Here is a 25,624-nt window from a genome sequence, read left to right as displayed (position 1 = left end):
CTTTTATTTTGAAGCAGAGTCTCACTAAGTCGCTGAGGGTCTTGCTAAATTGCTGAGGCCGGCTTCAAATCTGCAATACTCCTGTCTCAGCCTCCCAAGTACTGGAATTACAGATAGGCACTATGGTGTCCAGCTAGGGCAGAATTTTTGTTTGTTTTGTAGAACTGGAGATTGAACCCAGAGACATTCTATCTTTCTGCTACAACCCCAGTCCTATTTTATTTTTTTGTTTGAAACAGTCTCACTGGGTTTTTGTGCATTTCGCTGCATTGCTGAAGCTGGCCTCAAACCTGCAATCCTCCTGTCTCAGCCTCCTAAGGACTAGAACCACAGATGTGCACCGCCAAACCCAGCTAGGTAGGGTAAGTTTTTTGTTTGTTTGTTGTTTTTGTGGTGCTGAGAATGGAACCCAGAGGCATTCTACCTTCTAGCTACATCCCCAGCCCTATTTTTTATTCTTTATTTTGAAGCAGGGTCTCACTGAGTTGCAAAAGGCCTCACTAAGTTGCTGAGGCTGGCCGCAATCCAAGATCCTCCAGTCTCAGCCTCCCAAATGCTGAGATTGCAAGCATGCGCCACCATGCCCGGCTCAGAAATTTTTGATGAGATGAGCGTCAGACAGAGGAGACTCTTGGTGCCAGGAGATATGCAGAGAAGAAGGGAGATGAGAGCAGAGGAAGCCCCCTGTGTGCTGGTGTGTGCTAAGCAGGCAGAAGAGCAGGGTTTTTTTTTTGGGGGGGGGTTCTGGGGCTTCCTCAAGGTCGGGGTCACGGGAGCGGGTGGTCGGTCACTCACGACAGAAGGTGCTGTTGCGCCAGGCGGGGGCCCAGCCAGCCCGGGCACACAGGGCTGCGTAGGCCTGCAGCGAGTGGCACAGGGCCAGGCCATCGCCCTTGCTCCCACACTGGCCATGCACACAACTGGCGAAGCTGGCCTCTGGGGGCACCACCTTGTGACACTGGGAGAAGGGCCCTGGAAGATGAGACAAGGCAGGGGGAGGCTGAGCCCAGGGAAGCCAGCAGGACGCTGCAGCTTCTGTGGGCTAATTTGACATCACTTTCAGCAAAACCTGAATTTATCAACCCGGGATGCCAAAGAGGACCAGCCAGTCACAGCTCCCGAGGAGGAGACCCCCACCGCCTGCTGCCTGGCTCCCTCGGCTCCCCGACTCTCCGTCTGTTCCCAGTCTTGCTCTCCCCCTCCCTGCACAGTCTCCCTCCTTGATTTCCTCTCTCCCGGGGAGGACAAACGACCGACAGGGGATGTGCCTCACCCCGAGGGCTCATCAGGATCTCACAGTTCTTATTCCAGGTGTCTGTCATGTCATTTTCTTGGCAGCTATAGGGTTTACCCCCCATCGGAAAACAGCTGGGTGAGGAGGGGAGGAAAGGATAGAAATTTAGGGCTGAGGAAACGCGCCCCCCAACCTGAAGCAAGTGTCAATAGGGAGACAGGAAGGGGTAGAGAAAAGACTGGAATGGCACCCTCAAGTAGGAAAGTCAGGGGATGCAGCAGGAAGGAATAAGGCTCGATGTCAGAGAGATTGCCTGAGTGGGCTCCCAAAGGGGTCATTCAGTATGGAAGAGACCAGCTGGCATGGCATGGGAAGTCAGAACAACTTTTTATTTTTATATTAGGGATATTGAACCCAGGGGCATTCTACTTCTGAGCTACACCACTAACCTTATTTTATTTATTTATTTATTTATTTATTTATTTATTTATTTATTTTGGTGGTACTGGGGTTCCTGGAAACCCTTTTACCTCTGGGTTACACTCCCAGACACCTATTTTTATACTTTTTATTTGGAAACAGGGTCTCTTAAGCCAGCAAGGCTGGCTTCGAACCTGCGTGATCCTCCTGTCTCTGTCTCCGAAGCGCGGGGATTACAAGCGTGCGCCACCACGCCCGGCTTATTTTTTTATTTTGAAAGAGGATCTCACTAAGTTTCTGAGGGTCTTGCTAAGTTGCTAAGGCTGGCCTCCAACCTGTGATCCTCCTGCCTCAGCCTTGCAACTACTGGGATTACAGGTGTGCAGCACCATGCCTAGCTCAGAACAACTTTTTTTTTTTTTTTTTGGTGGTACTGGGGTTCCTGGAAGCCCTTCTACCTCCGGGCTCCACTCCCAGACACCTATTTTTTGTATTTTTATTTGGAAACAGGGTCTCTTAAGCCAGCGCACGCGCCTGGCTTCGAACCTGCGCGATCCTCCTGTCTCTGCCTCCCAAGCGCGGGGATTACAAGCGTGCGCCACCACGCCCGGCATTCAGAACAACTTTTTTAAAGCTTTGACCTATGCCAGGCGTGGTGGCATACATTGTGATCCCAGCACTTGGGAGGCTGAGACAAGAGGATCGAAGGTTCACGGCCAGCCTCAGGTACTTAGGCCCTTTGCAACTCAGTGAGACCCTGTTTCAAAAAAATGTTTTTAAAGAATAGAAAAAATAGGGCTGGGGGTGTAGCTCAGAGGTAGAGTGCCCCTGGGTTCCATCTCTAGTATTGAAAAAAAAAAATTAAATAAAGCTTCAACTTGAGAAAGACTGAAGAGGAGAAACTTTGCTGGCTTCCTGGCAGTGGGGAGGGCAGCAGAGATGGGAGTGGGGACAACACAGGAGGCAGAGACCACCAGGATGTTCCCTGAGGCTCTTCCTCAGGCCCAGCTCTTCCTGCCCAGCTTCCTGGGTCCTGCTTACCCAATATCAGAGTCATCAGACACCCTCCAGGCCGTCCCCAGCTCCAGGGAGCTGCTGGCAGGCTTCATATCTGGGCGCAGATTGTCATCCAAGCTGTTGTTGTTGTAGTTCCCTGAAGGAGCAGGTAGTTAACAGAGGCACCAGCACACCCAGCTCTGGGGCCACCGCCTTCCTGACCAGAAAGGGGCCTTCAGTTGATGCCTGAACTTTATTGTGCCTTGAGAACCATTTCTCTCCCTTTCTCTCTCTCTCTCTCTCTCTCTCTCTCTCTCTCTCTCTCTCTCTCTCTCTCTCTCACACCCCCCCTCAGTCCTATTTTATTTTTTATTTTGAAAGAAGGTATTCCTAAGTTGGCAAGCGCTGGCCTCAAATCTTCAATCCTTCTGTCTCAGCCTCTCAAGGATTGGGATGCAGTGCATGCCACCGCACGTGGCTTTGAACTCTATCTTCTACATCTCCAGTTGTGCTGAACATCTGCCCTTGTGCCCAGTGTTCTCAATTAATTCATCAACTAACACACACTCGGGCCCCTAACAGAGCTGTGTGAGAGGTGGCCCTCGCCCCTGGTCTGGGCTTTCCCTGCAGGTGTCTGGGGAGCTCACCGCAAAGCCCGCAGAGCCGTCTGGCATAGGAGGAGGGCACCGTCACCTCCACCAGGTGGTCCCCATCATAGCGAACCTGAAGTCCAAAGTTCGTGTAGAGCAGGATAAAGGAGCCACTAATCCTAATGGTCACCCGGCCTTGGGCAGGCCACACAGGCAGGACCACCCGACGGCTGTTCAGCTGCAGGGGTGGGGAGATGCAGGGGAGGAGTCAGGGGGGAACTTGGGACAAAGATAAAATGAGAGTCAAAGCTTGGGAGCAGGAAGGGGTGGCAGGTGCTTCACGGTGTGGGGAGGGAGTCCAAGAAGAGAGGAATGAAGGAGACCCCCCGGGGCTGTAGAAACCAATAGGTGCGCGTGTGGATGAGAAGGCCTGCAGAAAAGGGGCCACATGGACCAGGTGCTGTGGGGTCAGGGAGGTGGGGGACGCACCTTGACCTTGCGGCCTTTGATCAGTGAGATTCTAAGGTCAAAAACCTTTACGTGAACGGCTTTGACGTAGGAGACCTCCAGGTTCTCACCGCGGATCTCGTTGGTGGTGCTCACGAGAAATCTATCTTGGGCCCTGGCAAAGCAAGGCCGGCTCAGGATGTAGGTGCAGGTGCCCATGAAGTGGTGCAGGGCTCCATCGAAGGTCAGGTAGTGGGGGTCACCTGAGGCAGTGCAGGTGGCAGTACCTGGGGAAGAGAGGACAGGGTTCCGAGACTCATTGCCCCACACTCTGGAAGGACTGGCCCAGGGCTGCCATCTTGGTGGGCCTGTGTCAAGAGGGTACCTATAGCCCATCCTGGACCTTGGTGTTTCTCTAGGAAGTGTGATTGGCTTGGCTCAGGGATGTCATGGAAGGAGACTTTCACTCCCAACTCTATTCTCTGAACCCTCAAAGATGGTGCAAGTGCTCTGTGCAACTCCCTCACAGCCTGCAAGAATTAGGGTCCAGCGTGTCCCCCAAAGACCCTGTGTTAGAGGCTCGGTTCCCAGTTTGGTGCTAAGGGGAGATGATGAAACTTTAAAAGGTGGGGCCTGCTGGGAGGTTTTAGATCATCGGAGATGCGTCCTTAAACAGGATTATGGGACCCTGGTCTCTTCCTTTTTTTTCCCTTTCATGTCCCAGCCAGGAAGTGAGCAGTTTTTCGTCCTGCCACACACTCCCACTGTGATACCCCGCCTTGCCACAGGTCCAAAGCAACTGTACCAACCAACCACGGACTGAAATCTCCCTGTGAGCCAAAATAAACATTTTCTCTTGATAAGTTAATTTATCTCCAGTATTTGTTGCAGTAACAGAAAGCTGACTAATACACAGACCCTGGTGCAGCCCCAGCTCTCTGAGGAAGCTGCTTTGGGCAGAGCCTTCCTCTTGCTTGAGGTTCCTTGCTTACCTCCACCCTGACCGCTCACCTACGGAGTGGCAGCCATAGATGTCATCCTTCAGACCACAGGACTCCAGAGCCCCACACTCCCAGGACTCGCAGAAAATTTTGTTGTTGCCTTCACACATACAAAGTTCTTTGCAGCCTGGCTTGTACCACTGTTCCTTTATCTGGAGTAAAGAAGGAAAAGCAGTTTTTCCAGGTCTGAAATCAGAGCCTACTGCTGTTCCAATCATCAGCCTGCTCTTGGGGGCATTCTAACTTCTCAAAGCATCAGGCTTCACTGCAGAAGTCTGGCACTGGCTACCCAGTTCAGTCACTTGGTCATTTATTTGTTCATTCATTATTCCACCTGGGGTGTGTGTGTGTGTGTGTGTGTGTGTGTTGCTGGGATTTAACCCAGGGACATTCTACCTCCAAGCTATACCCCCAGCCCTATTTTTTTTGTTGTTGTTTTTTGTGGTCTTGGGGATGGAACCCAGGGGCTTTCTAACTTCAAGATACAGCCCTAGCCCTATTTTTATTCTTTATTTTGAAACAAGGTCTCACTGAGTTGCAAAGAGCCTCACTAAGTAGCTGAGGCTGTCCACGAACCGCAGTCCTCCTGTCTCAGCCTCCCAAATGCTGAGATTACAAGCGTGCACCACCACACCTGGATTTAATTATTATTATTTTTTAATTGGAAAACAGGATCTCACGTAAGTTGTTGAAGGCCTTGCAAAATTGCAGAGGCTAAAGCTGAGCGTGGTGGCGCACGCTTGTAATCCCAGTACTTGGGAGGCTGGGACAGGAAGAGTGCGCAGGTTCAAAGCCAGCCTCAGCTACTTAGTGAGGCTCTCAGCAACTTAGTGAGACCCTGTTTCCAAGTAAAAAATAGAAAATAGGTCTGGGAGTGTCGCTTGAAGGTAGAAAGCCTCTGGGTTCCATCTCCGACCACAAAATAAATAAATAATAAAAGACTGGGCCGGGGGTGTAGCTCAGAGGTAGAATGCCCCTAGGTTCCATCCCTAGTACTGCAAAAAAAAAAAAAAAAAAAAAAAAAAATTGCAGAGGCTAGTTTTGAACTTACTATCCTCCTATCTCAGCCTCCCCAGTATTGAGATTACAGGTGTGTCTACCATGCCCAGCTCTGGCTGATATTTATCTGCCTGTATGGTGCAAGGTGTTAGGCATTTGATAAGGAACTAGATGAAAGACGTCCCCATCCTAACAGAACTCACAAGCAGGGGCTGGGGGTGCAAGGAGAATAAGTCAACTCCTAATAAATACGGATCCATCTTCAGGGTGGTGGACACCCAATCAAACAGCTAAGCAGGGCCTGGGACAGCTGCCCACCACGGCACCAGTGATGAGCACCTGCTGCTAGAGCTTCAAGAGGTGGTCTCGTTCCTTCTCTCTTTCTTCCTCTCTTTCTTTCTTTCTTTCTTTCTTTTTTTCTTTCTTTCTTTCTTCCTTCCTTTTCTTTCTACTGGGGATTGAACCCAGGGGCATTCTACCTACACCTCAGCCTCCTTTCTTTTGTTTGTTTTTTTGCTTTGAAACAGGGCCTAGTTAGGGTGCTGAGACTCTCACTACATTGTTGAGGCTGTCCTCCAGCCTGCAATCCTCCTGTCTCGGCCTTCCAAGTACTGAGATTACAGGCATGCACCGTCATGCCTGCTCGCTCTCCAACTTTACCAGCAGGCTTCAAGGAGGAGGGAGCATTTCTAAGGACCTCAGGGAGGTGGATTCCGATGGGAGTGGAATCCCTCACCAGAGGTGGTTGGGAGGCAGAGGAGGGCACAAGAGAGGGGCTAGGGAAAAGGTCAGCACATCAGCTGTGGGGACAGCTCAATGGCAGAGCCCTTGCCCGGCAAGTCCACGGCCCTGAGTTCCATCCCAGCACCTCAACAACGACGACGACGACAACAACAACAACAACAACAACAACAACAACAACAACAACAACAAGAAAGGAAGTTAGATCCTGGCCAGACTCTCTAATCCCAGCCGCAACCCCGCCCCCACCCCGCCTCTCACCCTGGTCCAGAAGTAAGTCCCTTCCGGCTACAGGGCCCAGAGGCCCACTCGAGTCACTCACCTTGAAGTAGTTTCCAAAGGGGTCAGTGCACCCACACTGGGATCGGGGGATGCACTCGAGGCCACTGAGGACGAAGCCTGGGTTGCACTCACAGCCCTCCACACACTGGTCTGGGCAGGCCCGGGCAGACAATTTTGAATGGCAGGTGTCTGGGCACAGCTTGGCACACATGGAATATCTGCTATTGCGGGGGCAGGTCAGGGCTGTGGAGGAAGGCGCCCAGGTGAAAAGACAGGTGAGACTGGGGGAGAAAAGGAAAGGTCCCAGCTACAGGTGCTTCACAAACTGGACCCTCTGCGTCCGATGACACATGCCTGTAATCCCAGTACTTGGGAGGCTGAGACAAGAGGATCGTAGGTTCAAGGCCAGCCTTAGCAATTTAGTGAGACTCTCAAGAACTTAGCGAGGCTGTTTTAAATTTATTTATTTATTTATTTATTTAGGTGGTACTGGGGTTCCTGGAAACGCTTCTACCTCCGGGCTACACTCCCAGACCTATTTTATATTTTTATTTGGAAACAGGGTTTCCTAAGCCAGTGCTGCTGGCTTCGAACCTGCGCGATCCTCCTGTCTCCACCTCCCAGCACGGGGATTACAAGCGTGCCACCACGCCCAGTGTGACTGTTTTAAATTTAAAAAATAAAAAGTACTGAGGGTGTAGCTCAGAGGTCCCTGGGTCCCACATTCAGTATAAAAATAAAAAGCTGAACCCGGGAGCCTGGCTGGCCCCTGGGGACTGCAGGGTTGGCTACTGGAGGCTGAGCCAACTGCCTATGCCAGGATGCTGTTGCTTAAAAGCTACCATAGAACCTCCACAGAAGCTGTGTGAGTCACAAAAGAACAGCCTTAGCCGCGCTGTCCTGTAGACATGCCCAAGGTGAGCAAGCAGGGTGGGGGCAGCCGAGCAGGAAGCAGCCTGGTCCACAGGGATGGGCCAGACCTAAAGCAGCTTCCCAGAGAGCGGGCCATACTAGGAGCTACGAGGCAGCCTACCGTCCCCCTGCCTCTGGCCTGCATCAATCAGAGGACCTGGCCATGCACATCACATACCTAAGCGTGCCCTGTGCAGCAGTAGGTAGCTAAGAAGCTTTTCAAGTTTGCAAGGCTCGAAACCTCTCAGGGATGTGTCCGACTCTGCCCACTGCCCTGACTACTTGTGGAAGGAAGTGAGAGGTGGATACCCTGGCTTGCACTCGAAAGAAGGGATCCTGCATAGTCTCCCTCACTTCTGGGCACAACTCACGGCAGAACTGGGATTCCCTCCAAGGCTTCACAGGGTAACCAGCGAGCTGGCAGACCGTGGTCATGGCTGACAGATGGGCACACATCATCGGCTGGAACCCCTCAAAGTTGCACATGTCAAACATGCAGTTGTCAAAGAAGGCAGAGGCCTTCAGGTGAAGCAGGCATGCCCTGAGGAGAAAGGCAAGTCAGAGGCAAGGAGGAGTGGGGCCTCCTGCCCCCATCTGGGAAGATCCCGGGGTGTCCTGCTGCATACTCAAATGGTCCACGGGTGTCCAAAAGCCGGCCACAATGTGAAGGCCCGGACAGAATTCTCTGTAAGGTGGAGTCACAAGTTGCTGGTCTTGTCTGTTTCTTCTGGCACCTAGAAGAGACCCAGCCCCAAGGCTAAAGGCCAAGGATCTTTCCAGCTGGGACCCTGAGCCAGCAGTCAGCAAGGCTGAGAGAGAACCCAAAGGAAGGGGAGGCCTGGAGTATCCAGGCAGAAAAAGAGAAAAGGGAAAGTGCTAGCCGGGCATGCTGGCGCATGCTTGTAATCCCAGCATTCGGGAGGCTGAGACCGGAGGATCGTGGTTCGTAGACAGCCTCAGCTACTTAGTGAGACCCTCTGCAACTCAGTGAGACCTGGTTTCAAAATAAAGAATAAAAAATAGGGCAGGGGGTGTAGCTTGGAGGTCAAATGCCCCCCTGGGTTCCATCCCCAAACCCGCAAAAAAAGAAAAAAAAGAAAGTGCTAGTCATTGATTGATTGACTGATTGATTGAGACAGGGTCTCATGGTGCTACCAAGGCTGGCCTTGAACTCCAGGGCCCAAACTAGCCTCCCACCGCAGCCTCCCAGGTAGCTGGGACTACAGGCATGTACCACCGTGCCCGGCTCTATTTGGTCTTTTATTTTTGTTTTTGTTTTTTGTACTGGGGATTGAACCCAGGGGCATTCTACCTCTGAGCTATACCCCCAACCCTCTTTTATTCTTTATTTTTAAAACAGAGTCTTGCTAGGTTGATAAAGGTCTCACTACTTGCTGAGGCTGTCCTAAATCTTCAATCCTCCTGTCTCCGTCATTTTTTATCTTGAAACCAGGTCCCACTAAGTTGCTGAAGACCTCACTAAGTTTCTGAGGCTGGCCTTGAACCTGCAATTCTCCTATCTCAGCCTCCCAAATACTGGGATTAGAGGAATGCACCACCACTCCTGGCTCTAGTTGTTCACAACAGGGCCCAAAGGTGGGGGGGGGGTGAGCAAGATACTCCTGGCCCCCAGAGGGGCTCCACACTCACTCCTTGTCCTCGTCCTGGGCCGTTTGCCAGCTGTCTCCCAGCTCCTCATCTTGTGCTGGCTTGCCGTCCATTTTTAGGTTGTCATTGCTGCTGTCCCCGTCATAGTTCCCACAGAGGCCACAGACCTTGCCTGCGTAGGTGCTGGGGGGTCCGGGAGAGGGGGCGGCACAAATGGGAGACTCAGGCATCCGAGGCACCGTGGCAAAGGGACACTGAGCTGTGGGTGCTGAGGCAGGAGGCTCCATGGGGATTAAGAGGTGCCTATTCCTGGTATGAGCTGTATGCCAGGCACCCAGAGCCACTGTGCAGTTTCCCCTCCACCCTTCTGCTCAACCATCCCATTTTCCAGCCAGAAAACACCCCTCGCTGGTTGTGTACCAGTCCAGCTTTATTTTATTTTATTTTATTTTATTTTGGGGATCAAACATAGAGACATTCTACCTCTGATCTATGCCCCTAGCCTTATTCTATTTTTATTTGGAAACAGGACCTTGCTCATTGCTAAGAGTCTCCCTAAATTGTTGAGGTTGACCTTGAACCTCCCAAGTGCTGGGATTACAGGCATGCACCACCATGCCTGGCTCATTCCAGCTTATTTTTACATGAGCTGGTCACTATTTTTAGCAAATTTGTCTTTCCCTTGTCTGTCCATATGGGGAACCACTCTTCCTTGGAGAATGGGATTCACTGACAGATCTTTTAAGGCCCCCAGAGCCCATAAGCAACTCCTTCTAGCACATTCCCAAGGCATTGTGTGTACATCCTGCCATTGTCCCACTGCCCTGAACCCATTTCCTCCTGTCTCCCCATCCAAAGAGAGGCTCGAGCTAGGTGCATCCTACCCCTCGGGGGAAACAGATACAAATAAGCATTAGAGCTGGGTGTGGTGATGCACATCCATAATCCCAGTACTTGGGGGGCTGAGACAGGACTGCAGGTTTGAGGACCTCAGCAAGTAATGGGACTCTCATCAACCCATTGAGACCCTGTTTCAAAATAAAAATAGAACAGGACTAGGGGTGTATCTTGTAGGTAGAATGCCCCTGGGTTCAATCCTCAGTAAAACACACACACACACAATAATTGAACATTAGTAGCCGAGCATGGTGGTACATGCCTATAATCCCAGTACTTGGAAGACAGACAAGAGGATCGCAGTTTTGAGGCTAGCTTCAGTCACTCAGTGACTGAAGCAATTTAGTGAGACCGTGTTTCAGTAAAAAATGAAAAGGACTGGGAGTGTAGCTCAAAAGTAGAATGCTCCTGGGTTCAATCCCCATGCCAAAAAAAGAAAAGGAAGGCAGAAAGGAGGGAGGGAAGGAGGAAAAGGGAAAGAAAACGAAAAGATTCATGCCTGGGATAGAAGGAGGAGGGAGAAGATGGGAGGGTCCTGGCAGAAAAAGTAAGTCACCCCCTTACCTGGACATAGTTACAAATAGCTGCTGGTCACCATCCCATCTCACTTGCAAACCAAATCCTGTCTTTAGCTCTATGAATCTCCCGCTCGGACCCAGGGAGACGCCTTGAGAAAACATGACTGGGAGGGTGACTCGCCGACCCCCGACCTGGAAGAGGAAGGAGACAGAACACTGATGGGGGAGCAAAGAGGACCCCACGCCTCCTACACCCATGGCTGCAAGGCGTGACGTCTTTCACAGCATCCTGACAACCTCTTGCAGCTGGAGTGGTTGGGGGCTCCACCACCACCGTTTAATTTCAGCCTGTCCCAGGCCAGGCTGCCCAGGAGCAGGTCACAGGCAGGTAGTGGCCCCAGCAGGGGTGGGCAGGGCACAGGGCTCACCAGGGTGCGTCTACCCTTGAGCAGGGTGATGGTGAGCTCAGGCAGGGTCACGAAGACTTTGCTCAGGCAGGACGTGCCTCCAGGTCCCCATTGCTCATTCTTTGCTGACACCCTGAAGAATGACTCTGGGTGGGGAGAGGGAGGAAGAGGGCCCAGGGGCCCATTTGGCAAGCATTTCTAAGTGCTTATTGCAGGCCCCAAACCTGGCACTGTGGAACAGCACAGGCCCTGCGGTTCAGTGGGGGAGGCAGGGCCCACACCAGAGGAAGTGTGCTTTATGGAAGATGGAACCCAGGGGCATTCTACCTCTGACCTGCACTCTCAACCCTATTTTAGTTCTTTTCATTTTGAAAGAGGATCTTGCTCAATTGCTGAAGCTGGCCTTGAACCTATGGTCCTTCTGCCTCAGCCTCCCAAAATGGGATTACAGGCATGCACCACCACTCCCGACTTCTCTAGTCCCTTAAAGAGTGATTGCCACAATGCTAGGCAGGCCCTACATAACATAACAGCTGGCCAAGGACACAGCTGATGTGTGTGTGTGTGTGTGTGTGTGTGTGTGTGTGTGTGTATACTGGGGGGTTGAACCTAGGGGAGCTCGACCCCTGAGCTACACCCCTGGCCTTATTTTATTATTTTTTATTTTAAACAGGATTTCATTCAGTTGGGGAGGAGCTCACTAAGTGGCCGAGGCTGGCTTCAAACCTGCGATCCTCACTCATGTCTTAGCTTCCCAGGTACTGGGATTACAGGCATGTACCACTGAGCCTGACTCACAACTGATATCTTAAGCTTCCTTGTCCCAGTGGTCAGGGCTGAAGACTCCCGCCTCTGGGGTGGACGTCTCGACTCACACCTTACTGGTCCTTCCTCCAGTATGGCCTCTTTCCTTCATCTGTTCCTGACTCTGTCTGGGCGGCCACAGTATCCCTATGCCCCACAGCTCTGTTCTCAGACCCCACCTCAGGCCATGCTGGTGTCTCCAGACCCTACCTGTGGAGTGGTTGCAGGCTTGGACCAAAATGTAGGTGCACTTTCCCGTAAAGGCAATGTGCCTCTCATCAAAGGTGACATAGTGAAGGCCTCCATAAGCTAAGCAGGTAGCGGTGCCTGCCGGGGAAGAGGAGAAGCTGCTTCCACCGCCCCACCAGGCTGGACCCCACGCCCCAGCTCTCCTGCCTGGTGACACCCCACAGCTTCTCATGCCCATTCCAACAGTATGCAGGGAGGAGCTCACCATAGGGATGGCATTCGTAATGGCCATTCTTCAGCTGGCACACCGTGTGTGTCCCGCACTGAGAGAGCTGGCACTCCATCCAGCTGCCAGGCCAGCATCGGCAGCGCTCTGTGCAGTTGGGGCTGAACCACTCTTCCCCAGGCTGGGAGCAAGAGATTCAGAGTCACCGAGCCATAGCTCCTAGGCCCTCTCGCTCCTCCTCCACTGCACCCAGGATGGAACCCAGGGGCTTTCTACATCCAAGCTACACCCGCCCTCTGTTCCGTGGTTTTTTTTTTTTTTTTTTTTTTTTTTTTGGTGGTACTGGAGTTCCTGGAAACCCTTCTACCTCCGGGCTATACTCCCAGACCTATTTTATACTTTTAATTTGGAAACAGGTTATCTTAAGCCAGCAAGGCTGGCTTCGAACCTGCACGATCCTCCTGTCTCTGCCTCCCAAGCGCGGGGATTACAAGCGTGCGCCACCCGCCCGGCCAGTTCTGTTTTTTATTCTTTATTTTAAACCAAGGTCTCACTGAGTTGCAAAGGGCCTCACTAAATAGCTGAGGCTGTCCAAGAACTGTGATCCTCCTGTCTCAGCCTCCCAAATGCTGGGATTACAAACGTGTGCCATCACGCCTGGCTCCAGACCTATTTATTTATTTATTTATTTATTTATTTATTTATTTATTATTTTTTGCCTTACTGGGGATGAAACTCAGGGGCATTTTACCTCCAAGCTATTCCCCAGCCCTATTTTTTTTATTCTTTACTTTGAAACAAGGTCTCACTGAGTTGCAAAGGGCCTCACTAAGTAGCTGAGGCTGTCTGTGAACCGTGATCCTTCAGTCTCAGCCTCCTGAATGCTGGGATTACAAACATGCACCACCACACCCGGCTACCTATTTTATATTTTGTTTGGAAACAGGGTCTCACTAAGTTGCTGAGAGCCTCACTAAGTAGCTGAGGCTGGCTTCGAACCTGTGCGATCCTCCTGTCTCAGCCTCCCAAGTGCGGGGACTACAAGCGTGCCCGGCTCAGACCTAACTAAACTTGCTCACACACCCCCTTCCCACCACTGATCTGATGTGCCCACCCACTGCTACAGGACTTCTGCAACCGTTCTTCTCTCATCCCAGAATGCTCTTCCCTCTCTGTCTTTTTTCTTTTAAAATTTTTTTTTTTTTTTTTTTGTACTGGGGATTGAAGTCAGGGGCATTCTCCCTCTGAGCTACACTCCCAGCCCTTTTTATATTTTATTTTATTAATTAATTAATTTATTTATTTATTCATTTTTGGTGGTACTGGGGTTCCTGGAAGCCCTTCTACCTCCGGGCTACACTCCCAGACCTATTTTATATATTTGGAAACAGGTTATCTTAAGCCAGCGCGGCAGGCTTCGAACCTGCGCGATCCTCCTGTCTCTGCCTCCCAAGCACAGGGATTACAAGCGTGCGCCACCACGCCCGGCTTTATATTTTATTTTGAAACAGGGTCTTGCTAAATTGCTGAGGCTAGTCTCAAACCTGCAATCTTCCTGACTCAGCCTCCCAAGTGCTGGGATTACAGGAGTGTGCCACCATGCTCAGCTCCCTCAATCATTCCCCCACAGCCAGCAGAGTTCAGCTCAAAGGCAGCTCTCTCAAGACTTCCCAAAGACCTCACTGATTAAGTTGTCCTCAGAGCTCCAGGGACCATCCTTCTGAGGACTTACCTAGGTAGAGAGAGATAGAAATAGACCAAGGACTATACCCAGAGGTGCTCTACCCCTGAGCTACACTCCAGGTCCTTTTTATTTTCATTTTCTTTGTTTATTTTTGGTACCAGGGATTGAACCCAGGGGCATCTACCTCCAAACTACACCTCAAACTTTCTTTCTTTCTTTCTTTCTTTCTTTCTTTCTTTCTTTCTTTCTTTCTCTCTTTCTAGAACTTTCAATTTTTTTGTGGTGCTAGGGATTAAACCCAGGGGGATTCTATCTTTGAGCTACACCTCCAGCACCATTTTATTTATTTATTTATTTATTTATTTATTTATTTATTTATTTATTTATTACTGGAGATTGAACCCAGGAGCATTCTACCTCTGAGATACACCTCCAGCCCCATTTTATCTTTTATTTTGAAACAAGGTCTCACTAAGTTGCTATGAGCCTTGCTAAGCTGTGGAAGTTGGCTATGAACCCGCGATCTTCCTGTCCCAGCCTCCCAAGTACTAGAATTATAAACATGCACCACCGTGCCTGGCTTGTAATATTATTTTCTTTACTTTTTTTTTGGTACTTGGTATTAAACTTAGGAGCATTCTACCTCCAAGTTACACCCTCAGACCTTTTCATTTTTTATTTTGAAACAAGGTCTAAGTTGCGAGGGTCTCACTGAGCCTGGAACCTTTGATATGCCTGTCTTAGCCTTCCAAGTACTGGGACTACAGGCATGTGCCACCATGCTCAGCTTTATTTATTTATTTTTATTTTGAAACAGGGTCTTGCTAAGTTGCTGAGGCTGGCCTTAAACCTGCAATCCTCCTATCTCAGTCTCTCAAGTACTGGGATGACATGTGTGTACCACTGCACTATGTGCCTTTTTATTTTTATTTATTTACTTACTTATTTTTATATTTTGTGGTACCAGGGGTTGAACCAGAGGCAGTCTACCTCTGAGCTATACCTGCAGCCCTAAATTTCTTTTAAAAACAGAGTCTTGATAATTGCTGAGGCTGGCCTTAAACCTGCAATCTTCCTGTCTCAGCCTCTCAAAAGTACTGGGATTACAAGCGTGCGCCACCACACCCAGCTATTTTTATTTTGATACCAGATCTCAGTAAGTTGCCTGGGCTGGCCTCCAACTTGCAACCCTCCTGCCTCAACCTCCTGAGTAGTTGAGGTTGCAGTTATGTGCACCAGCCTCAGTATACTACTTTTATATATATTTTTTTGTGATTGTGCAATTTTAAGTGCCCCAGGTAGGAACTATATCTTTATTCACCATCTAGGCCCTGACATGTCACAACAGAGCTCTAATTCAATAGATACTTGCTGAGTAAAAGTCACATGCCCCTCTGAATCTGAGAGAATAACGAGGACAAGGGGCATGCCCTATTTGCAGTGATCTCGATTCCAAGAAAGTAGAAAGTACTAAGTAATGAATTTTAGTTGACTGCATCAGTGAAATATAACATGTGACCTATGATTCCCAGGGCAGAGGGAAGAAATCCTTGATACTGATGGTTCTGGAACCTTCTGCCTGGGCTGCTGCTAAAGCTAATCCTACCCCTGGCTCAGAGTCTCAGGAGCCAAGTAGGAGCTCTTACACCAGTGGGAAGAACACCTGGAGCTGAGAGGAGGCACTGGTGAAGAGTTTTGGCACTTCTATTAATAGGTTGCATAAGTTATTAACAATAACAACAACAACAACAACAATAATAATAATAATAAACATTTCTTAAGTAATGGCCATGTGTCAGGATCTAACTTCATCCTTACTACAATCTTGTATGAGGCAGAAAGTTGCATTGTGCACCCTTTTATGGATACAGAAACAGATTTTTTTTTTTTTTTTGGTGGTACTGGGGGTGGAACCCAGGGGCTTTCTATCTCCAGGCTATACTCCCAGACCTATTTTATATTTTATTTGGAAACAGGGTCTCACTAAGTTGCAGAGAGCCTCACTAAGTAGCTGAGGCTGGCTTCGAACCTGTGCGATCCTCCTGTCTCAGCCTCCCAAGCGCGGGTATTACAAGCGTGCGCCACCACGCCCGGCCAGAAACAGATTTAAAGAGCTAAACTAGCCAGCATGGTGGCGCACGCTTGTAATCCTATCGCTTGGGAGGCTGAGACAGGAGGATCTCACAGGTTCGAAGCCAGCCTCAGCTACTTAGCTCTCAGCAACTTAATGAGACCCTGTTTCCAAATAAAGTATAAAAATAGGTTTGGGAGTATAGCCTGGAGGTAGAAAAGCCCTGGGTTCCACCCCCAGTACCACTAAACAAACAAACAAACAAACAAATAGCTAAACTTAGCCAGACTTGGTGGCACACGCTTGTGAGGCTGAGACAGGAGGATTGGAGGTCTGTGAGCAACTTGTGAGGCCCTCTGCAACTTAGAGAGTCCCTGTTTCAAAATAAAAAGGAAAAAATAGAACTGGGGGTTTAGCTCGGAGGTAGAATGTCCCTGAGTCCAATCCCCAGTAGCATAAACAAACAAACAAACAAACTTGCCCAAGGTCACCCAGTGCCCAAGGTCATCCAATGCTAAAGCTATGGTGGACCTGACTCAAGACCTGTCCATGACTCTGGCCACCAGCCAAAAGTGGCAACTAAGCTCTGGAAATGTGGCCAGTCTGAATGGACATGTGCTGTATGTGTAATTACACAGTGGATTTTGAAGATTTAGTATGGGAAAGAAACTAACGTAAACAATCTCATGTAAATATATAAATAATATATATGTTAGGTTTTTGTTGTTGCTGCTGCTGGGGATTAAACTCAGGGGCATTCTACCTCTGAACTACACCTCCAGCCCTATTTTACTCTTTATTTTGAAATAGGGTCTCACTGAGTAAACAAAGGGACTCAACTAAGTTTCTGAGGCTAGCTGCAAACCCGCAATTCTTCTGTCTCAGTCTCTCAAATACTGGGATTTCAAGTGTGTGACACCACGCTCAGCTGTTCTGGGGTGTGTTGTTATTCTGTAGACAGGACCTTGAGCATGTAAGTACAAACCCTACCACTGGACTGCACCCAGTATACTTCTTTATTGACTAAACATTGAAACAAAAATATTTAAAGCCAGGCGTGGTGGCACATGCTTGTACTGTAATCCCAGTACTTGGGAGGCTGAGACAGAAGGATCGCGCAGGTTCCAAGCCAGCTTCAGCTACTTGGCGAGGCTCTCAGCAACTTAGTGAGACCCTGTTTCCAAATAAAAACTATAAAATAGGTCTGGGGGTATGGCCCAGAGGTAGAAGGCCCCTGGATTCCATCCCTAGTACCATAAAAAAAAAATATTTAGTATTGAGTACAGTCCACTCCCCATATCCAGAGGTTTTTGCATCTGAAAATTAAACTACTAGAGGCTGAAAAATATAGTTTTAAAAATTACATCTGAGCCAGGTACGGTGGTGCATGCCTTTATTCCCAGTACTTGGGAGGCTGAAACAAGAAGATTGTAGATTTGAGCCAGCCTCAGCAACTTAGTGAGGTTGACAGCAATTTAGTTTCTGGAAATAGAAGATCCTGTTTCCAAAATAAATATATAAATAAATAAAACAGGACCAGGGTGTAGCTCAGATGTTGAATGTCCCTTGGTTCAGTCCTGAGTCTTACACACACACACACACACACACACACACACACACACACATTGCGTCTGTATTGTATTTACAGACATTTTTCTTATTGTTATTGCCTAAAAATATAATACAATAATTATTTATATAATATTTACATTGTATTAGGTATTATAAATAACCCAGAGATGATTCAAAATATGCAGAAGGATGTACATAGATTCCATGCTATGCCATTTTTTTTTTACAGTACTGGGGATCGAACCCAGGGGCACTCTACCTCTGAGCTACACCCCCAGCCCTATTTTTTCTTCTTTATTTTGAAACAGGGTCTCACAGAGTTGCAAGGGGCCTCACTAAGTGGCCAAGGCTGGCCGCCAACCGCGATCCTCCCATCTCAGCCTCCCAAATACTGGGATTACAAGCATGCACCCCCATGCCTGGCGCGATGCCATTGATATAAGAAACTTGGCAATGGCAAATTTTGTATTGGGGGGAGGTGACCCTAGAACCAATCTCCTGTGGACACCAAAGGGCAACAATAGATTATTGAAATAATTTTTCTTGTGGTGCTGGGGATGGAACCCAGGGGCATTCTACCTCCGAGCTATACCCCCAGTCCTATTTCTTATTCTTTATTTTGCAACAGGATCTCACTAAGTTCCTGAGGGCCTCACTAAGTAGCTGAGGGTGGCCAAGAACCTGGATTCTCCCATTTCAGCCTCCCAAATACTGGGATTACAAGCGTGTGCCACCATGCCCAGCTTGATTATTAAAATAAATTAACCTATTTCTTTGTGCTTTTTTTTCCTTTTCCTTTTTAAATTATTTTTGTTTTTGTTTTTTGGTTTTTTGGGGTTTTGGTTTTTTGTTTGTTTGTTTTGGTAGTACTGGGGTTCCTGAAAACCCTTCTATCTCCGGGCTACACTCCCAAACCCATTTTTATATTTTTATTTGGAAACAAGGTCTCTTAAACCAGCGAGACTGGCTTCGAACCTGTGCGATCCTCCTGTCTCCACCTCCCAAGCGCGGGGATTACAAGTGTGTGCCACCACGCTGGGCCTTTTTAAAAATTTTTAAGAAAAATTTTTCTTTGTAGTGTCTGTATTTTACTGGGGATTAAACCCAGGGGTTCTACATCTGATCGACACCCCCAACCCTTTTTTTTTTGTTTTGTTTTGTGGTGCTGGGGATGGAACCCAGGGGCATTCTACCTCTGAGCTACACCCTCAGCCTGATTTTTTATTCTTTATTTTGAAACAAGATCTCACTGAGTTGCAAAGTAACTGCTAAGTAAGTTGCAAAGTAACTCACTAAGTAGCAGCTGAGGCTGTTCACGAACCAAGATCCTCTGGTCTCTGCCTCCCAAATGCTGGGATTACAAGTGTGCACCACCATACCCGCCTCCCCAGCCCTTTTTAATTTTTATTTTGAGACAGGATCTTGCTATATTGCTGAGCAGGCCTCAAACCTGTGATCTGTTTTCAAATACTGAGATTATAGGCATGCACCACTACCTCTGGCTTTCTTGTGCTTTTTTTTCCTTTTTATTTTCTCTCTCTCTCTCTCTCTCTCTCTCTCTCTCTCTCTCTCTCTCTCTCTCTCTCTCTCTCTCTCTCTTTTCCCCTTGGTGACTGGGGCTTGAACTTAGGGCCTTGTATGTGCTGCCATTGAGCTACACCACCAACTCAGCCCCATGTGCTTTTATGTTATTGGGGGGGGGTACTGGGGATAGAACCCAGGGGCATTCTACCTCCAAGCTACGCACCTAGCCTAGCCCTATTTTATTTTTATTTGGAAACAAGGTCTCACTAGGTTGCTGAGAATCTCATTACTTGCTGAAACTGTTCTTTTTTTTTTTTTTTTTTTTTGCAGATCTGGGAATGGAACCCCGGGGCATTCGACCTCCAAGCTACACCCTCAGTCCTATTTTTTATTCTTTATTTTGAAACAGGTTCTCACTAAGTTGTGGAGGGCCTCACTAAGTAGCCGAGGCTGTCTGCGAACCGCGATCCCCCTGTCTCAGCCTCCCAATTACAAGCATGCACCACCACGCCCGGCTGCTGAAACTTCTTGAACCTTCAGCCTGCGGTCTCAGCCTCCCTAGTACTGGGATTACAGGCCTGCACCACCACACCTGGCTCCCTGGTGCTTTTTTACTAAGGCCATTAGGCAACATAAATGAGTGTGTGGCTCACATGTCACTCCTATCAGAAGAGGGTCCATAGCGTGTTCCCTCCAGAGCCTCTGCTCTGTCCAGTCTCCCCAGCAGACCATCAATCCAGAGAGGGAAGAACAGTAGCTCCTCTTTTTTTTTTTTTTTTTAATGGTACTGGGGTTCCTGGAAACCCTTCTACCTCCAGGCTACACTCCCAGACACCTATTTTTTATATTTTTTTATTTGGAAACAGGGTCTCTTAAGCCAGCACGGCTGGCTTCGAACCTGCACGATCCTCCTGTCTCCGCCTCCCAAGCACGGGGATTACAAGCGTGCGCCACCACGCCCGGCAGTAGCTCCTCTTTTGAACCTATCAGGATTTCAGAATATGCAAGTTTCTTTGACAGAAACTTGAGAGATTATAGAAATCCCTCACACTCTTTTTTTTTTTTTTTAGTGCTGGGAATCAAGCCCAGGGTTTAAAACGTGCTAAGCAAGCGCTCTACCACTGTGTTATACCTGCAGCCCTGACTTATGGACATACTGAGACTGGAAGAAACACTTAGCACAGGACCCTGGATGACGGGCTCTTCGGTAAAGTCAACCATCACAGTGGACCAATGTGTGTTCTTAACTGAGATTTATGGTATGAACAGAGAGGATCATCAAAAACTACATTCTAGTTGGGCATGGTGGCACATGCCTAAAACCCCAGTACTTGGAAGGCTGAGACAGGAGGATTGCAGATTCTCAGTCAGCCTCAGCAACTTACTGAAGCCCTCCACAATTTAGTGAGCTCCTGTTTCAAAACTAAAAAATAAAACAGGACTGGGGGTATAGCTCGGAGGTAGAGTGTCCCTGGGTTCCATCCCCAGTACTGCACACACAAATAAATAAATATATAAAGCCACATTCTGAGGGGGGTGAGGATGCAGCTCAGTGGTAAAGCACTTGATTAGCATGAGACCCCAAATTCCATTCTCAGCACCGCAAAAAACAAACAAAAAAACCATAACAACAAAAAAATTACTGAACGAATAATTCTACCATTGTGTATCCACTGCTTTGACCCTTGAGCTATCCAAGTTCCTCTCACCTGGGGAACAGATGCTGCCAGGACCCAGGCATTCTGCCACCAGTCTCCCTCAGGGGAGCTGGCATCCCTGTGGTCTTACCTTATAGTAGCTGTTGCTATAGAAGCAGTTGCAGGAAGAGGCATTGATGCACTGGTTGTTACTGAACAAAAAGCCAGGATTGCAGACACAGCCCGGCTGACATAGCTGCCCACAGCTGGGCTTGGGGCTCTCGCAGGAGGAAGGGCAGGCGCAGGATTCATAGTGGGCATTTGGAGGACAGCTCACTAAGGGAAAACACAACTTCCATCAAGCCTTCCCTCTGCAGCTATTCTCAGGAGCTTCTCTGTCTCTCCTCTACCCTCTCCCCCAAACTCAAGTTCTCCTCTAAGAAATAGGCTCACATAAAAAAAGAATGCAGAGCCAGGTGTGGTGTCAAATGCCTGTGATCTCAGTACTGTGGAAGCTGAGACAGGAAGATTGCAGGTTCAAGGCCAGCCTCAGCAATTTAGTAAGATCCTATTTCAAAATAAAAAGGGCTAGCTGGGCATGGTGGCGCATGCCTGTAATCCCAGCATTGGGGAGGCTGAGAACAGAGGATTACAGTTCAAGGACAGCCTCAGCTACTTAGTGAGGCCCTTCGCAACTCCTTGAGACCCTGTTTCAAAAAATATTTTCAAAAGACTAGGGCTGGGGGTGTAGCTCACAGGAACAATGCCCCTGAGTTCCATCCCCAGTACCACAATAAATAAATACATAAATACATAAATAAATAAATAAAATCAAAAGGGCTCCTGGCATAGCTCAGAGGTTGAATGCCTATGGGTTCAACCTTCAGTTGCAGCTCTGACACATGATGCTACAATACAATGAATCTTGAAGACATGCTCAGTGAGAAAAGCCAGGCACAAAGGCCGACATATTATATGGCTCTGGTTGTGTGAAATATCCAAGACAGACAAATCTATAAACATAAAAAGATTAGTGTCAGCCAGGCATGGTGGCACATGCCAGTAATCCCTGTATTTGAGAAGCGAGACAGAAGGATCTCAGGTTTGTGATCATCCTCATCAGTTTAGCGAGGCCCTCAGCAACTGAGGACCCTGCTTCAAAATAAGAATTTAAAAGATCTGGGGGCCAGGCGTGGTGGTGCACGCTTGTAATCCCAGCATTTGGAAGGCTGAGACAGTAGGATTGTGGTTTGTAGACAACCTCAGCTACTTAGTGAGGCCCTTTGCAACTCAGTGAGACCCTGTTTCCAAATAAAGAATAAAAAATAGGGCTGAGGGTGTAGCTTGGAGGTAAAATTCTTCTGGGTTCCATCCCCAGTATCGAAAAAAAAAAAAAAAAAGATCTGGGAGCCAGGTGTAGGGGCGCACGCTTGTAATCTCAGTACTTGGGAGGCTGAGACAGGAGGACTGCAGGTTTCCAGCCAGCCTCAGCTACTTAGTGAGGTCCTCTGTAACTTAGTGAGAACTTGTTTCAAAATAAAGAATAAAAAATAGGACTGCGGGTGAAGCTCAGAGGTAGAATGCCCCTGAGTTCAATTCCCAGTACAAAAAAAAAAAAAAAAAAAAAGATCTGGGGTATAGTTTGGAGGTAGAAGGCCCCTGAGCTCAATCCCCAGTACACATACAGAAAAAAAAAGGATTAACACCACCAGAGACTGGGTGGAAGGGGAAATGGGACTGCTAAAGGGTATGGTGATGAAAATCTCTAATTAAAAAGTGCGCTAGCTGGGTGTGGTGGTGCACACTTGTAATCCCAGCGCTTGGGAGGCTGAGACAAGAGGATTGCACAGGTTCAAAGCCAGCCTCAGCTACTTAATAAGGCTCTCAGCAACTTAGTGAGACCCTGTTTCCAAATAAAATATAAACTAGGTCTTGGAGTATAGCCCAGAGGTAGAAAAGCCCCTGAGTTCTACCCCCAGTACCACACATAAAAAAGTGCTGATTTTAAAGCTTATGAATACACTTAAAACCACTAAAGTGTCGTGTGTGTGTGTGTGTGTGTGTGTGTGTGTGTGTGTGTGTGTGTGTGTGTTTGTGTTTTACTGGGGATTGAACCCAGGGCTATTCTACCTCTGAGCTACATCTTCAGCCCTATTTTGTTTTTTATTTTGAAACAGGGTCTTATTAGGTTGCTGGGGCTGCCGTTGGACTTGCAATCCTCCTGTCTCAGGCTCCCAAGTACTGAAATTGCAGGTGTGTACCACCATAACTAGCCTAAATTACACATTTTAAAAGGATGAAAAGCTGGGGATATCTCTCAGTGGTACAATGTAAACTTAGTATGTGTGAGGCTGCATTCCCTCTCCCCCAGAATGGGGTGAACTGTATACATATATGAACTATCTATCTCAATAACACATAAGACGACCAAGAAGGAAGCTTAGTCTTTGGTTCCCAACTACTTCCACCCACTCCTGATCTGTCCTTCCAGCTCTGGGCAATCTTCACCATTCTACCAAAATTGCCACAAATTGGCTCATCGTTCTGCTAAGCTGACCAGCCTTTCTTCCTCTCTTCCTTCCTCTCTCTTTCATTTCTTTGAGCCTGGCCTCAAACCTATGATCATTCTGTCTCCATCATCCAAGTACTGGAGTTACAGATTACAGATGTGCACCACCACATCTGGCTTAGGTTGTAGTTTTTCTACCAGGATAATCCCTTGTCCCTACTCTTTCCTGCTCAGTGTCTCTTCCTGCCAGCTCTTTGGCCAGTGCTCCGCCACCCCGTACCTGCGGTGGTTTTAGGGGTTGTGGTGGTGGTAGTGGCGAGGCTGGGCATGGAGGCTGTCATCTTCGTGGGCGAGTGTGTTGGCCTGGAGCAGGTGGTTGTGCAGCCTATGGGCTTTTCTGTGGGGACAGTGGGTTTCCCTGTGGGGATGGAGGTCTCTGTGGTGGGGATGGCAGGTTCTTTAGGGGTGACAGTGGGTTTTTCTGTGGTGACAGTGGGTTCTTCAGGGGCAACAATGGGTTTTTCTGTGGAGATAGTGGGTTTTTCTGTGGAGATAGTGGTTTTTTCTGTGGAGACAGTGTTTTTTTCTGTGGAGATAGTGTGTTTTTCTGTGGAAACAGTGGGTTTTTCTGTGGAGATAGTGGGTTTTTCTGTGGAAACAGTGGGTTTTTCTGTGGAGACAGTAGGTTTTTCTGTGGGGACAGTGAGTTTTTCAGGGGCAACAGTGGGCTTTTCTGTGGTGACAGCGGGTTTTTCTGTGGGGACAGTGGGTTCTTCAGGGGCAACAATGGGTTTTTCTGTGGAGATAGTGGGTTTTTCTGTGGAGATAGTGGTTTTTTCTGTGGAGACAGTGTTTTTTTCTGTGGAGATAGTGGGTTTTTCTGTGGAAACAGTGGGTTTTTCTGTGGAGATAGTGGGTTTTTCTGTGGAAACAGTGGGTTTTTCTGTGGAGACAGTAGGTTTTTCTGTGGGGACAGTGAGTTTTTCAGGGGCAACAGTGGGCTTTTCTGTGGCGACAGCGGGTTTTTCTGTGGGGACAGTGGGTTCTTCAGGGGCAACAATGGGTTTTTCTGTTGGGACAGTGGGTTTTTCTGTGGGGATAGTAGGTTCTTCAGGAGCAAGAGTGGGTTTTTCTGTGGGGACAGTGGGTTCTTCAGGAGCCAAAGTGGGTTTTTCTGTAGGGACAGTGGGTTCTTCGGGGGCAGGAGTGGGTTTTTCTGTGGGGATAGTGGGTTCTTCAGGAGCAAGAGTGGGTTTTTCTGTGGGGACAGTGGGTTCTTCAGGAGCCAAAGTGGGTTTTTCTGTGGGGACAGTGGGTTCTTCGGGGGCAGGAGTGGGTTTTTCTGTTGGGACAGTGGGCTCTTCAGGAGCAAGAGTGGGTTTTTCTGTGGGGACAGTGGGTTCTTCGGGGGCAACAATGGGTTTTTCTGTGGGGACAGTGGGTTCTTCAGGGGCAAGAGTGGGTTTTTCTGTGGGGACAGTGGGTTCTTCAGGAGCAAGAGTGGGTTTTTCTGTGGGGACAGTGGGTTTTTCTGTGGGGACAGTGGGTTCTTCAGGGGCAAGAGTGGGTTTTTCTGTGGGGATAGTGGGTTCTTCAGGAGCAAGAGTGGGTTTTTCTGTGGGGACAGTGGGTTCTTCAGGAGCCAAAGTGGGTTTTTCTGTGGGGACAGTGGGTTCTTCGGGGGCAGGAGTGGGTTTTTCTGTGGGGACAGTGGGCTCTTCAGGAGCAAGAGTGGGTTTTTCTGTGGGGACAGTGGGTTCTTCAGGAGCCAAAGTGGGTTTTTCTGTGGGGACAGTGGGTTCTTCGGGGACAACAATGGGTTTTTCTGTGGGGACAGTGGGTTCTTCAGGGGCAAGAGTGGGTTTTTCTGTGGGGACAGTGGGTTCTTCAGGTGTAACAATGGGTTTTTTTGTTGGGACAGTGGGTTTTTCTGTGGGGACAGTGGGTTCTTCAGGGGCAAGAGTGGGTTTTTCTGTGGGGACAGTGGGTTCTTCAGGTGTAACAATGGGTTTTTCTGTTGGGACAGTGGGTTTTTCTGTGGGGACAGTGGGTTCTTCAGGAGCAAGAGTGGGTTTTTCTGTGGGGACAGGGGGTTTTTCTGTGGGGACAGTAGGTTCTTCAGGAGCAAGAGTGGGTTTTTCTGTGGGGACTGTGGATTTTTCAGGGGCAAGAGTGGGTTTTTCTATGGAGACAGTGGGTTCTTTAGGGGAGACAGTGGGTTCCTCAGGGCCAACATGTATTTCTGTGGAGACAGTGGGTCCTTTAGGGGCAAGAGTGGGTTTTTCCCTGGGAACGGTGGTCTTTTTAGTGGGAACAATGGGTTCTTCAGTGGCAACAGTGTGTTTTTCTGTGGAAA

At 48.7% G+C, this 25,624-nt stretch overlaps 1 protein-coding gene across 1 annotated transcript in view; it reads right to left on the bottom strand.

Annotated features, from left to right (window-relative positions):
• ZAN (zonadhesin) overlaps positions 1 to 25,624 on the bottom strand; it is a gene marked incomplete at both ends in the record, with an annotated part of 62,287 nt that overhangs the window by 22,624 nt on the left and 14,039 nt on the right. The window contains 15 exons of the mRNA XM_080703867.1: positions 796 to 972; positions 1,274 to 1,368; positions 2,696 to 2,807; positions 3,298 to 3,478; positions 3,730 to 3,974; positions 4,699 to 4,840; positions 6,751 to 6,953; positions 7,994 to 8,163; positions 9,273 to 9,413; positions 10,692 to 10,837; positions 11,074 to 11,198; positions 12,067 to 12,183; positions 12,311 to 12,452; positions 20,911 to 21,095; positions 23,549 to 25,510. Of these exons, the coding sequence (XP_080559993.1) occupies positions 796 to 972; positions 1,274 to 1,368; positions 2,696 to 2,807; positions 3,298 to 3,478; positions 3,730 to 3,974; positions 4,699 to 4,840; positions 6,751 to 6,953; positions 7,994 to 8,163; positions 9,273 to 9,413; positions 10,692 to 10,837; positions 11,074 to 11,198; positions 12,067 to 12,183; positions 12,311 to 12,452; positions 20,911 to 21,095; positions 23,549 to 25,510 (4,143 nt within the window). The remainder of the gene's footprint in view (positions 1 to 795; positions 973 to 1,273; positions 1,369 to 2,695; positions 2,808 to 3,297; positions 3,479 to 3,729; positions 3,975 to 4,698; positions 4,841 to 6,750; positions 6,954 to 7,993; positions 8,164 to 9,272; positions 9,414 to 10,691; positions 10,838 to 11,073; positions 11,199 to 12,066; positions 12,184 to 12,310; positions 12,453 to 20,910; positions 21,096 to 23,548; positions 25,511 to 25,624) is intronic.

This window comes from Muscardinus avellanarius, assembly GCF_963383645.1.
Source record: "Muscardinus avellanarius genome assembly, chromosome: 10".
Classification (NCBI taxonomy): domain Eukaryota; kingdom Metazoa; phylum Chordata; class Mammalia; order Rodentia; family Gliridae; genus Muscardinus; species Muscardinus avellanarius.
This window is presented reverse-complemented; position numbering and strand designations above follow the sequence as displayed.